Source organism: Coloeus monedula, assembly GCF_965178545.1.
Source record: "Coloeus monedula genome assembly, chromosome: 1".
Taxonomy (NCBI): Eukaryota; Metazoa; Chordata; class Aves; order Passeriformes; family Corvidae; genus Coloeus; species Coloeus monedula.
In genome coordinates, this window is record NC_138781.1 from 1,449,618 (window position 1) to 1,464,584 (window position 14,967).

Here is a 14,967-nt window from a genome sequence, read left to right on the forward strand (position 1 = left end):
AATTGCCGGCAGCTCCTTCTTTGGGAATTTCCACATTCCGGGAACGCGGCTCCTTGAGATTCCTGGGAATGAGGAATGGGAAGTCCGAAGCTTTCGAGAAAATGGGAATTTTGTGCTTCTGTTCCCTGCTGGATCCATGGATTAAGCCGGGCTTAACAGCGGGAATACACCACCAAATCCAGGCTTTTCTTCCCGAAAATCCGCTTCCGAGCCTCGTTCCGAGCCTCCGGGGAACCTCCCTCGATTCACTGCCCGGCTGGGAAAACGGGAACAGCTGGGAATTGAATTCCAGAGGCGCCTAAAACCGGGATTCTCCCGGCTGGGATGCGTTCATTCCAAAAATTCCAGGTTTTCCATCCGTTTTTCCATGCTCTGGGGAAGGGATTGTAATTCCAAACTCCAAAATGCCGACTTCCTCCTAGGAAAGGCCATGCAAAGGGCAGGGGCTTGGAAATTCCAAGGAATTCTCTGGAAATTCACGTGGATCCTCAGGTTTGCCTTCGGAAAAAATTCCCGAAACTTCCCAAGTATTTCCTCTCCTTTCATTCCCGAGGGAGTTCCTGAGGAAGAGGATCCAGCTTGGGCCCGAAGGTAACAGTGCGCAGCCGTTTGTGCTTCCAGGGGGTTCTGGATTCCAAGGAAAAGCAGGAATTGGGATGGGGGGGGGTGTTCCAGTGGGAATATCTGGCGGAATTCCGGCTGGGAATTGTGCTGTGGAAGCATGCAGGAGGTGCTTGGATTCCCTGGCCGATCCCATCTTTTCCCGGAGGGATACGGAGCAGGGAATGGTGGGAGCGTGTTGGCATTCCCGCTTTTTGGCGGGACGCCTCGAGGCACCTTTTGCTCCCAGCTGAACATAGGTCGAGTTTAAAGTTAATCCTGAGCCTCTCCGGCTTTGGAGATGCCGCTTTGGAAGACACGGAGTCAGCATTCCCAAATCCAGCTTCCATGGAAGCTCCAGCTGCTGGAATTCCCTAAAAAAAGAGGCTGGAAAAGCTGAGCTGGAAGCAGGAGTGGTTTTAACAGAACTGAGCCAGAGCAAAGCTGAGCTTAAGCGCAGGGAATTGGCTGCATTCCGACGCCAGGCTCGATCCGTCGGGAATTTTTTCCCTGAGTGCTGCTCCTAATCCTAAGGAAGTTTGGGATTTCCTTCGGCTGGGATGGGTTTTTCCATAATTCCTCCGAACCGAAACTTTGGGAATGCTCTCCCTCCTCTGAAGCGAAGCTTTGGGAATTGGAGGAGCCCATTTTGTCCCAAGGCTTTGGAAAAGAGCCGGAAAAGCGGGAATTCAGAGCAGGGCCGTGTCGATGGCGGCTTCCAGGTGCTGGAGCAGAGCCTCGGGAGAAGGAGAGAGGGAAGTGAGATCCAGCTTGCGGAAATCCTCGTTAGCGCTTAACGAGCTCAGCACCTTCACCGTCCTCTGGAGGTCGAACACGGCGTGCAGCATTCCCAAGGTGGAGATGGCGGCTTTGGAAGCGTTGCGGGAGGAGGATTCCTCGTCCAGGCCCTTCTCCAGGATGGAGACGCGGTTCTCGGCGATGACTTTGAGGAAGTTGTAGAATTCCTTGTAGTCGATGCCGGTGCAGGATTTCATGATCAGCTGGAGGGGGCGGAATGAAATGGGAATAATGGTGGGGAAATGCCAGGAGAAATTCCTGAAATGGTACAGGAGAAATCCCCCCAAAATCCCAGGAAAAATCCCAAAAAAATCTCAGGGAAAATCCCCCAAAAATCCCAGGGAAAATCCCCCAAAAAGTTACAGGAAAATCCCCCAAAAAATCCCCCAAAAAATCCCCAAAATATTAGAGGAAAAATCCTCAAAAAATCCCAGGAAAAATCCCCAAAACATTAGAGGAAGAATCCTCAAAAAATTCCCCCAAAAAATCCCAGGAAAAATCCCCAAAATGTTAGAGGAAAAATCCTCAAAAAATCCCAGGAAAAATCCCCAAAAAGTCCCAGGAAAAATCCCCAAAAAAATCCCAGAAAAAAATCCCAGGAAAAAAATCCCCAAAAAAATCCCAGAAAAAAATCCCCCAAAATCCCAGGGAAATCCCTCAAAAATCCCTGGTAAAGTCCCCAAAAATTCCCAGGAAAAATCCCCCAAACATTAGAGGAAAAATCCTCAAAAAATTCCCAAAAAATCCCAGGAAAAAATCCCCAAAAAATCCCAGGAAAATCCCCAAAATGTTAGAGGAAAAATCCTCAAAAAATTCCCCAAGAATCCCAGAAAAAATCCCCAAAAATCCCAGGAAAAAATCCTCAAAAAATCCCAGAAAAAATCCCAAAAAAATCCCAGGAAAAATCCCCCGAATTTGATTTTCTATCTCTGGAATCCCACACAATTTCTGTTTAAAAATGGAATTTGGAATTGGAATTTCCTCTGGCTCCAAAGGTGCCTTGTCCCCAGTCCCTCTCCTGGAGCCCCTTCAGGCCCTGCCAGGGGCTCTGAGCTCTCCCTGGAATTTTCCCTTCTCCAGGTGAACATTCCCAGCTCTGTGGATCCTGTCATTTCCCAGATTCCCAGCCAACATTCCAACCTGGATCCGTCCAACCCACCCCACCATTCCCAAACTTTTCGAGGCAATATTTCCCAGCAGAAACAAAGCTCTCCCCATCTCCCACTTCCTTCGAAACACCAACATTCCCATGCAGGAGGTGAAAGACTCCGCTCGGACCATGGAATCCTGGAATTCCGGAGATCCGGGATCCAGCTGTACCTGGCACTGGAGGTGCCGGTCATCCATGGGATCTTTCCAGCGGTTGATTTCCCTCTGGACGGCCGCCAGCTCATCCTGCAGGAAGCTCCACATGACGGCCACGTTGCAGCCGTTGACCCAGTTGTGGTTGATGGAAATGGTGTCTTCCTGAGGGAAAAAATTCCGGAGAACAGCGGGAAAATCGGGAATTAACGCTCGGTGAAGTCGGGAGGATTGGAAGGAATCGGCCGTGCCAGAATTCCCCTTCCCGAGAAAGGGAAACGCTTCCTTGGCATCGGAATGGGTTGGGAATCGCTTCTTTTCATATCCCCAAATATCCCGAATCCCACAAATCCCAAAGGCGGCAGGGCCAGAGGGAAGCGGGGGTTGATGTTGGGATGGAACCCCCCAGGAATCCTTTACCACTGTTCCATGATTCCATTAAAATTCCCACTTGGAAGCGGGATGAACAACCCCAGCCTGGGTGCGGCTCATGCACCATCCCATTCCTGAGGGGCTGGAAGCATTTCCTGGCAAAACAGCGGGAAAATGGGATGCAGGCAGCTTTTTCCATGGAATCCTCCCCTACATCCCACTGTTCCAAGGAGCTTTTGATGGTTTAACATCCCAGGATTCCCGAATGGTGTGGGATGGAGGGGATCTTAAGGATCATCCCATTCCACTGGCAGGGACACTTCCTGATATCCCAGGTTGCTCCAAGCTGGAATTTCTCCCTCCTGGGAAGGATTTCCATCCTTTCCTCTTCCTTTTTCCCATAATTTTCCTCCTCCTCCCCTCAGTTCCACACCATGGAATTCCTGGAATGTTTCAGCTTGGGAAGGACACTAAGGATCATCCCATTCCCAACCATTCCATGGGCTGGACACTTCCCGCTATCCCAGATTGCTCCAAGCTGACCTTGGCCACTTCCAGGGATCCAGGAGCTTCTCCGGGAATTCCATCCCAGTGCCTCAACTCCTTCCCAACACCCCCTAAGAGACCAAATCCGCTTTTCCCTCTCCACCTCCCCAAATCCTCGACATCCCAAGAAAACCTTTGGAATTCCACTTCCACCAGCCAAGAAGCAGCTGATCCAAGCGGGAACGATTCCCAGTGGGATGCACATTCCCTCACCAGGTTATAAACCTGATGGTGCCATCCGCTGGGAACGAAGACGATCTCTCCAGATTCCTGGATGATTTCCAGAGGGGGCTGGCTCTGGCTGTAACGGGGATAAATCCGCTTATCCCGAAGATCCGGAGCCGTCACGTCGAAAGGAAGATTCCCGTGGCAATCCTTCAGGAATTCCTCGTGGCCCGCGGGATAGAGCAGCCAGCGCTTCCTCCCGCAGATGTTGGCGGACCAGCTGTAGGAGCGGAAGACGTCGGCGTGGAACGGGGTCCTGGGAAAAGCAGGGATGGGCGGGAGGTCAATCCCGGGAAAAGCAGGGATGGGTGGGAGGTCAATGCTGGGAAAAGCAGGGATGGGAGGGAATTCAATCCCGGGAAAAGCAGGGATGGGTGGGAGGTCAATCCCGGGAAAAGCAGGGATGGGAGGGAGGTTAATTCCGAGAAAAGCAGGGATGGGAGGGAGGTCAATTCCTGGGAAAAGCAGGGATGGGTGGGAGGTCAATCCCAGGAAAAGCAGGGATGGGAGGGAATTCAATCCCGGGAAAAGCAGGGATGGGAGGGAATTCAATGCTGGGAAAAGCAGGGATGGGTGGGAGGTCAATCCCGAGAAAAGCAGGGATGGGAGGGAGGTCAATTCCTGGGAAAAGCAGGGATGGGACGGAGGTCAATTCCGGGGAAGGCTGAGAGGGATTGGAGTCGTTGGGAAGCTGAGATGGGGATCCCGAAATTCCTCTGGAATTTGGGTTGGACGATGGAGTTTTGGTTGTTAAAAGGTCACAGTATCCATGCTGATCCCAAAATTCCTCTGGAATTTGGGTTGGATGATGGAGTTTTAGCCATTAAAAAGCCATCCTGATCCCGAAATTCCTCTGGAATTTGGGTTGCATGATGGAGTTTGGTCCATTAAAAAGCCATTGGATCCATGCTGATCCCAAAATTCCTCATGGAACAGCATCCTGGGAAAAGCAGGGATGGGTGGGAGGTCAATCCTGGGAAGGCTGAGAGGGATTGGAGTCGTTGGGAAGCTGAGATGGGGATCCCGAAATTCTGCTGGAATTTGGGTAGGATGATGGAGTTTGATCCTTTCAAACCCCCCTGTATCCCTGCTGATCCCAAACCTTCTCCTCCTCTGGAATTTGGGTTGGATGATGGACTGTGGTCCATTAAAAAGCCATTGGATCCATGCTGATCCCAAAATTCCTCTGGAATTTGGGTTGCATGATGGAGTTTGATCCTTTCAACCCCCCCTGTATCCCTGCTGATCCCAAACTTTCTCCTCCTCATGGAATTTCAGTTGGCTCACGGAGTTTGAGCCATTCAAAACCCACTCGATCCACACCGATCCCAGCCAAGCCCTTCCTCCTGGAATTTTCCTTGGATTATGGAATGTTTTCCATCCTCTGGGCTTCCCCTCTTCAGTCGATCCCAAAAATTCCTGCGGGCCAGGGAATTCTGGGATGGCACCAGATAAAAATCCCCCAAAGGCAACTTTGTAACCAACGCTGGAATTTTCACCGGGAAAACACTGGAGTCACCCCTGCCATTCCCGAATTCCTGCGGATTCCAAGGGGCAAATTCCAAGGGAATTTCTCCCCAAATCCACCTGAACGTTTTACTTTTTTGGGAACAATTCTGGGGATTTTCGGTTTTCCTTTTCCATCCCATCCGGATCCAACCGGGACACTGGACCTGCCGGGAATTCTCCTGGGAGTTTTTGGGGATTTTTCCTGGGAATTTTTGGGATTTTTTTGGGGATCTTTCCTCAGAACTTTTTGGGATTTTTCCCAAGATTTTTTGGGGTTTTTTCCTGGGATTATTTTGGGATTTTTTGGGCATTTTTTGGGATTTTTTGGGGAATTTTTCCTGCGACTTTTGGTGGATTTTTCCTGGGATTTTTCCTGTAGCATTTTGGGGATTTTTCCAGGGATTTTTTGGGGATTTTGGGAGATTTTTCGGGAAATTTTTTGGGGATTTTTCCTGCAACTTTTGGTGGATTTTTTCCTGGGATTTTTCCTGTAGCATTTTGGGGGTTTTTCCAGGGATTTTTTGGAGGATTTTTCCTGGGATTTTTTGGGGTTTTTTTTGGGGAATTTTGGGGGGATTTTCCCTGTGACTTTCGGTGGATTTTTCCTGGGATTTTTGGGGGATTTTTCCTGAGAATTTTTGGGGATTTTTCCTGAGAATTTTTCCTGTAACTTTGGCAGGATTTTTCCAGGGATTTTTTTGGGGATTCTTCCTGTAGCATTTTGGGGATTTTTTGGGGGATTTTTTGGGGATTTTTCCTGGGATTTTTCCTGGGATTTTTGGGGAATTTTTGGGGAATTTTTGGGGGATTTTTGGGGGATTTTTGGGGGATTTTTGGGGGATTTTTTCTGTAACTTTTGGGGATTTTTCCAGGGATTTTCTCCTGGGATTTTTTGGGGGATTTTTTCCGGTAACTTTCAGCGATTTCTCCTGCAAGCTGCCTGGTTATCCTGATGGCTACCAGGATGATTTCCTGGGATATTCCACTGGGAAAGGAACCTTAGGGATGAGAGCCTTACCAGGAGCCCTTGGGTCCCATGTAGACGAACCTATAATCATCCACAGCCACCGCATCCCAATACTCGTTGAGCCAATCCGAGGAGAAATACACGGGAGTGCTGTAAACATCCAGCTCTGGGAAAGCTCTGGAAAACACAAACGCTTGGAAAAGCAGCAGGGAGATCCTTCAGGATGGAATTCCAACGGTTTGGGGGGCAAGGGAGTTGAAGGAGCAGCTGATCCCAACTTTCTGCTATCCCAAGGTGGGACTGGGGGATGGAATTCCTGGTGAAATTCCTTCCCAAGGGGTTTGTCCGGCCAGAGCTGGGGGAAAGGAAGTTGAAGGACTGGGAATGTTCCCAGAAAAGCCAATGGATCCGAAAGGATCCCAAATCCAGTTAAAACGTCCCCCAGGTGTGGCTGCAGGAGGTGTTCCAGTCCCAGGTTCCATAGGGATACCATGGAATGCCAAGGAATGCCTTGGGTGGGAAGGGACCTTAAGGATCATCCCATTGCAGCCATTCCATGGGCTGGGGCACTTCCCACTATCCCAGGCTGCTCCAAGCTGGCCTTGGACACTTCCAGGGATTCCAGCTTTTCTGGCAATTCCATCCCAGCCTCTCCCAGCCAGGAATTCCTTCCCAAAACCCCATCTGGCAATGGGAAGCCATTCCCTGTTTCCTATCCCTCCATGCCTTGGGAATTCTCTTCCCATGTTTCCCGCAGCTCCTTCAAGGCCCGCTTGGATCCGTGCGGAGCTTGCGTTTTCCAGGCTCAACATTCCCAATCCCTGAGCGCTGGGAATGAGCTCTGACCTGCTCAGGTGCCAGTCCTTGAGGTAGAGGCAGCCCCGGGAGGAGCGGTAGCCGCTGCCGATGTATTCCCGCCAATATTCCACAAATTCCTTGAAGGGCAGCTGCTCCTTGGGGTTGGAATTGTATTCCTTGAGGTCACAGTTGGCAACGGGGACCACGGCTTCTCCTGGAAGAGAAAGGCCTCGGGAATTCTCCTGGGCAGTGAGGAGAGCTCCTCCAATGCCCCTCGCTCAAGCTCATCCCGATGGAATTCCGGCCCTTCGGATATCCCGAGGCAGCAATGGGCAGCCCAAGCTCATTCCGATGGAATTCCGGATATCCCGAGGCAGCAATGGGCAGCCCAAGCTCATTCCGATGGAATTCCGGATATCCCGAGGCAGCAATGGGCAGCCCAAGCTCATCCCGATGGAATTCCGGATATCCCGAGGCTCCGGAAGCACCACTGGGATCCGGAGCTGTCCATTCCCAGGGCCTGGATTTTCCCCTTGCAGATCCCCCCGCCCCCCCTGTCCTGCTTTGCCTTCCACGGCACCCGGATTCTCCGGATTTTTCTGGGATTTTCCTGGGATTTTCCCCTTGAATTCCATTGGCAGCGAGGTGTTGATTAGGATTTCATATTAGCACATTAATAAGTGTTGTTTCATCAGTTATTAATTTAGGAGTCGTGAGTTAATAATGATATTAATTGAATTCATTAACCTCAACTCATCGTTTTTAATAATTATAATATTAACCTACTTTGAACTTAATTATTGAATGTTTCTAGTTTTATATTAACCTTTGATTAATTTAATTATTGAATGTTTCTAGTTTTGTATTAACCTACTTTGATTTAATTATTTAATGTGCATAGTTTGATATTAACCTACGTTGATTAAATTAATTATTTAATGTGCAGTTTTATATTAACCTACTTCAATTAAATTAATTAATGTTCATAGTTTCATATGAACCTACTTTGATTAATTTAATTACTTAATGTTCATAGCTTTATATCAACCTCCTTCAATTAAGTTAATTAATGTCCATAGTTTTATATTTAACCAACTTTGATTAATTATTTAATGTTTATCGTTTTATATTAACCTACTACAATTAAATTAATTAATGTTCATAGTTTTATATTAACTTACTTTGATTGATTTAATTATTTAATGTTTCTAGTTCTATATTAACCTTTGATTAATTTAATTATTTAATGTTTCTAGATTTATATTAACCTATTTTGATTAATTTATTTAATGTTTCTAGTTTTATATTAACCTACTTTGATTGATTTAATTATTTAATGTTTATCGTTTTATATCAACCTACTTCAATTAAATTAATTAATGTTCATAGTTTTATATTAACCTACTTCGATTAATTTAATTATTTAATGTTCATAGTTTTATATTAACCTTTGATTAATTTAATTATTTAATGTTCATAGCTTTATATCAACCTCCTTCAATTAAATTAATTAATGTTCATAGTTTTATATTAACCTACTTCAATTAAATTAATTAATATTCATAGTTTTATATTAATCTACCTTGATTAATTAATTATTTAATGTAATTATTGAATGTTCATAGCTTTATATCAACCTCCTTCAATTAAATTAATTAATGTTCATAGCTTTATATCAACCTCCTTCAACTAAATTAATTAATGTTCATAGTTTTATATTAAACTACTTTGACTAATTAATTAATTAATGTTTATCGTTTTATATTAACCTGCTTCGATTAATTTAATTATTTAATGTTCATAGTTTTATATTAACCTACTTCAATTAAATTAATTAATGTTCATAGTTTTATATTAACCTACTTTGAGTTAATTATTTAATGTTTCTAGTTTTATATTGACCTTTGATTAATTATTTAATGTTTATTGTTTTATATTAACCTTTGATTAATTAATTATTTAATGTTTCTCGTTTGATATTAACCTACTTCAATTAATTTACTTTAGTTTAACATTAATTATTTTTATTCATTATTAGCTTTCTTATTACAAACTCTATTCCCATAATTACAAAGATTATTTCCACTCATTACCATTTCATGCTCATTACTCCCAGACTCATTATTTGCAGCAGAATTTTAATACATAATTCGAGCTAATTACAAGATTTTAATACTATTTATCACTTTTATATTGATTAGTCCTGTATTAGTTCTATATTAGTTATTTCTATGTTATTTCTAAGTTAATTATGTCTATACTCATTATTTCTACATTGTTCCTATATTAATTGTGTCGATATTAATTACGTCCATATTAATTATTTCTATAATAGTTATTTCTATATTATTTCTATATTCATTATTTCTATATTCTTATTCCTATAGTAATTATTTTTATATTCATAATTTCTAGATTCATTATTCCAATATTATTTCTATATTGGTTAATTATTTTTAATTAATTTTAAAAAGAACTCAGAAGAATCAGAAATATTTTAATATTAATGATTTGTACTTTCAGTATTTTTCCATTAATTCCTTATTTTTAGAAGAAGTTTTAAACGTGATTAAAATTAATTAAAATATTAAAATACTATTTCTAACTTTTATATTGATTATTCCTACATTAATTATTTCTATATTAATTATTCCTATATTAATTATTTCGATATTATGTCTATATTAATTATTTATATATTCATTATTTCTATATTATTATTTCTCTATTAATTATTTCTACATTCATTATTCTGATATTAATTATTTCTATATTCATTATTTCTATGTTGATTCATTATTTTTAATTAATTTTAAGCCTAACTCAGAAGAATCAGAAACATTTTAATATTAATGATTTCTACATTCATTATTTCCCCATTAATTCCTTATTTTTAGAAGAAGTTTTAAAGGTGATTAACATTAATTACAATATTTTAATCCTATTTGTAACTTTTATACTGATAATTGCAACTATTGTAATGAGTTACCATTTGCATATTCATTATTTCTCTATTAATTGTTTCTATAATGATTTATACATAATTTAAAACCTTTACAAACACGCAGTGTGATTTATAATTTCATCGTGATTATTTCCCTATTAATTTATTATTTTAGAATAATTTTAGACACAATTCAAACTAATTACAACCATTTTATTTATTCCTAATTTCACATTAATTATTTCTCTATTAATTTATCTTAGACTGATTTTATAGACAATTCAAAATAATCGCAAATACTTCATCATTATTTCTAATTTCATATTAATAATTTCTACATTAATTAACATTTTACAACAATTTCTATACATTATTCAAAAGGCTCACAACTATTTTATTATTATTTCTAATTTCACATTAATCATTTCTCTATTAATTATTTTATAATAATTTCTATTTGTTATTCAAAATGACCCCAAATATTTTTTTCTAATTTCACATTAATTCTTCCTCTATTAATTATTTAATAATAATTTCGATTTATTATTCAAAATGCTCACAAATATTTTATTATTATTTCTAATTTCACATTAATTATTGCTCTATTAATTATTTTATAATAATTTCTATTTATTATTCAAAATGACCCCGAATTTTTTATCATTATTTCTAATTTCACAGTAATAATTTCTCTATTATTTTATAATAATCTCTATTAATTATTCAAAATGGCCTCAAATATTTTATTATTATTTCTACTTTTATATTAATTATTTCTCTATTAATTGATTCTTTTATAATAATCTCTAATAATTATTCAAAATGACCCCAAATATTTTCTAATTTCACACTAATTCTTCCTCTATTATTTAATAATAATTTCGATTTATTATTCAAAATGACCCCGAATATTTTATTTCTATTTCTAATTTAATATTAATCATTTCTCTATTAATTACTTTATAATAATCTCTATTAATTATTCAAAATGACCCCGAATATTTGATTCCTGTTTCTCATTTCCCATTAATCATTTCTCTATTAATTGATTATTTTATAATAATTTATATTAATTATTCAAAATGACCCCAAATATTTTCTGTTTCTAATTTCACATTAATTCTTCCTCTATTAATTGTTTAATAATCATTTCTATTTATTATTCAAAATGCTCACAAATATTTTACTGTTGTTTCTAATTTCATATGAATCATTGCTCTATTAATTATTTCATAATAATCTTTATTAATTATTCAAAATGACCCCGAATATTTGATTTCTGTTTCTAATTTCCCATTAATCATTCCTCTATTAATTGATTCTTTTATAATAATTTCTATTAATTATTCAAAATGACCCCAAATATTTTACTATTATTTCTTATTTCCCATTAATCATTCCTCTATTAATTGACTCTTTTATAAAAATCTCTATTAATTATTCGAAATGACCCCGAATATTTTATTATTATTTCTAATTTCCCATTAATCATTCCTCTATTAATTGATTCTTTCCAGCACGATCTCTACTTCCATGGAATCCACGTCCTGCTCATTTAAAATGCTCATTAAAATCCTCGCAATTAATTCTGTTCTCATTTCCTGATTAATTACAGGAAGATTTCCCAGCCTGAGGAGAGATTTCTGCTGCAATTCCCGAAGATTTTCCATGGTTTTCCTTGGAAATTCTCCGGCTTCTCCTGTGCTTTAATATTCAATGGAGCAGGGAAAGGAAAAGGGACAGAAATGGGGATCAATAAATGATCCAATATTTTAATTTATTTTATTAGGAACGATGGGAATTAATATTCAGCAGGGAAATAAATTGGAATAGTTAAATTATTCAATATTTTAAATGAATTTTATTAAGAATTATGGGAATTAATATTCAGCAGGGAAATAAATTGGAATAGTTAAATTATTCAATATTTTAAATTAATTTCATTAAGAATTATAGGAATTAATATTAAGGAGGGAAATAAATTGGAATAGTTAAATTATTCAATATTTTAAATTAATTTCATTAAGAATTATGGGAATTAATATTAAGCAGGGAAATAAATTGGGATAATGAAATTATCCAATATTTGAATTAATTTCATTAAGAATTATGGGAATTAATTCTAAACAGGGAAATAAAGGGGGATAATTAAATTATCCAATAGTTTGAATTAATTTCATTAAGAATGATGGGAATTAATAAAGTAGGGGAATAAATGGGGCTAATTAAAATATCCAATCTTTTAAATTAATTTCATTAAGAACGATGGGAATTCATGCTAAGCCGGGAAATAAATTGGGATCATTAAATGATCCAATATTTTTAATTGATTTTATTAAGAGCAATGGGAATTAATATTAAGCAGGGAAATAAATTGGGATAATGAAATTATCCAGTATTTTAAATTAATTTTATTAAGAATTATGGGAATTCACGTTAAGCAGGGAAATAAATTGGGATACTGAAATTATCCAATATTTTAATAAATTTCATTAAGAATTATAGTAATTAATGCTAAGCAGGGAAAAAAATTGGGATAATTAAACTATCCAATATTTTTAATGAATTTTATTAAGAATTATGGGAATTAATATTTAGCAGGGATATAAATTGGGATAATTAAACTATCCAATATTTGAATTAATTTCATTAAGAACAATGGGAATTAATATTAAGTAGGGGAATAAATTGGGATAATTAAATTATCCAATATTTTAATTAATTTCATTAAGAATTATGGGAATTAATATTAAGCAGGGAAATAAATTGGGATAATGAAATTATGCAATATTTTTATTAATTTTATTAAGAACAGATGGAATTAATGCTAAGCAGGGGAATAAATTGGACTACTGAAATTATCCAATATTTGAATTAATTTCATTAAGAATTATGGGAATTAACTGTAAACAGGGAAATAAATGGGGATAATTAAATTATCCAGTATTTTAATTAATTTTATTAAGAACAGATGGAATTCATGCTAAACAGGGAAATAAATTGGAATAATTAAATTATCCAATATTTGAATTAATTTCATTAAGAATTATGGGTATTAATTCTAAACAGGGAAAAAAATTGGGATAATTAAATTATCCAGTATTTTAATTAATTTTATTAAGAACAGATGGAATTCATGCTAAACAGGGAAATAAATTGGAATAATTAAATTATCCAAAAATTTATTATTTTTATTAAGAATTATGGGTATTAATATTAAGGAGGGGAATAAATTGCAATACTGAAATTATCCAATATTTGAATTAATTTCATTAAGAACGATGGGAATTCATTCTAAACAGGGAAATAAATTGGGATAATTAAATTATCCAGTATTTTAATTAATTTTATTAAGAACCGATGGGAATTCATGCTAAGCAGGGAAACAAATGGGGACCATTAAACTATCCAACATTTTCATTAACTTCATTAAGAACAACAGGAATTAATTAACTCCACGGGAACAAACGCCGAGCTTGGAATCTACAAAAAAAAAAAACCCCTAAAAAAATGGGAAAATTCAGGGAAAACCCCTTAGAACTGGATTTTTTTTTTTTTTTTTTTTTTCCCCTTTTTAACCCTTTCCTCCCCAAAACCAACCCCCAAAAAAGCTGCATCCTTTAGGATTCCAGCAAAATCCCGGGATTTACCGAATTCCTGCAGGAGATGCTCGAAGTTGGGCTTCCCATGGCACGTCACCCAACTCCTCCTGCTGCTCCAGTCCTCGGTGAACTTGGCCGAGAAGACGCAGGGATGGTTGGGCAGGAGATAATCCCGGAAAAAATCCGAGTACGTGAAGGACTCGGCTTTGTCGATAAAATCCACCTGGCCCCCGGGAAGAGCTGCGGAAGCTGCAGAGGAATTCCCAGAATCCCGGAAAAAAGCGGTGGAACGGGCAAAAGTTGCCCTGTCCATGCAGGCTGGAAAAGCAGGACAAAAAAATTCCTGGCGGAGCCAAGGAAGTTTGGAGTGGGTGGTGGTATCCCAAAAAACGGTGCTCGGGAAAGCAAAAAAAAAAAAAAAAAAAAAAAAAAAAAAAAAAAAAAAAAAAAAAAAAATTGGGATTTGAGGTTCTAAAAGTGTGAAAAGTCACAGGAAAAGGGAGGGAAAAGGAGGAGTGCTGCAGGAGCATCCCAGCGTGGTGGGAGAGTTAGGATTTTCCATGGTTTCTAGAGCTGGGAAATCATCCTATGGATGCTTTTCCCTCGTCACCTCCTTGCCAGGGCTGGTTGCATCCTAAAAAAAAAAAAGCAGGAATGGGAAATTTTAGTGGGATATTCCCATGGAATTCATTAATTGTGGGGGAATAGAGGGGAAGAAATCCCCAAAATATTTGGGGAAGTGCCGGGGACTGTTCTGGGATCATCCCTTTGTTCCAAGGTCTGGCACCTCCCATTTTGCAGAGCTTTTTCCATGGATCTGGGATAAAAATAGGCCAAATAAACTGGGAAAAAGAGAAAAAAAAAACCAGGGAAGGGGAAGGCTGAGCACAGACGGAGAGGGAGGGAAAGAAACCAAACAGGCTGCAGGGATGGGATTTGGGAGACACCGAGGGAAAAAGGGGATTTAGGGATCTCCATGAGGGAATTCCCCCCCTCACGCAGCTCCAAGGGAATTGCCGGACTCCGCAGTGGGATTCAGGGACATCCATAAGGAATTCCCCTCTTCCAGAGCTCCAAGGGAACACCCGGATTAAGGGATTTCCATGAGGGAATTCCTCCCTCAAAGAGCTCTAAGGGAACACTGGGATATCGCAGTGGGATTAAAGGATTTCCATGAAGGATTTCCCCCCTCCCAGAGCTCCAAGGAAACAGGCGGATTAAGGGATTTCCATGAGGGAATTCCTCCCTCAAAGAGCTCCAACAGAACACCCGGATTAAGGGATTTCCATGAGGGAATTCCCCTC

At 39.1% G+C, this 14,967-nt stretch overlaps 1 protein-coding gene across 1 annotated transcript; it reads right to left on the minus strand.

Moving 5' to 3' along the window:
* Positions 1–125: 125 nt before the first annotated feature.
* JMJD4 (jumonji domain containing 4) lies at positions 126–14,048 on the minus strand. Its single transcript, XM_082279872.1, has 6 exons — positions 13,712–14,048; positions 7,166–7,331; positions 6,371–6,496; positions 3,832–4,099; positions 2,719–2,865; positions 126–1,601 (listed from the first exon to the last, which is right to left on the minus strand). The coding sequence occupies exons 1-6, from the start codon at positions 13,974–13,976 to the stop codon at positions 1,290–1,292; spliced, it is 1,284 nt and encodes a 427-aa protein (XP_082135998.1). The 5' UTR covers positions 13,977–14,048; the 3' UTR covers positions 126–1,289.
* Between the last annotated feature and the right edge of the window lie 919 nt (positions 14,049–14,967).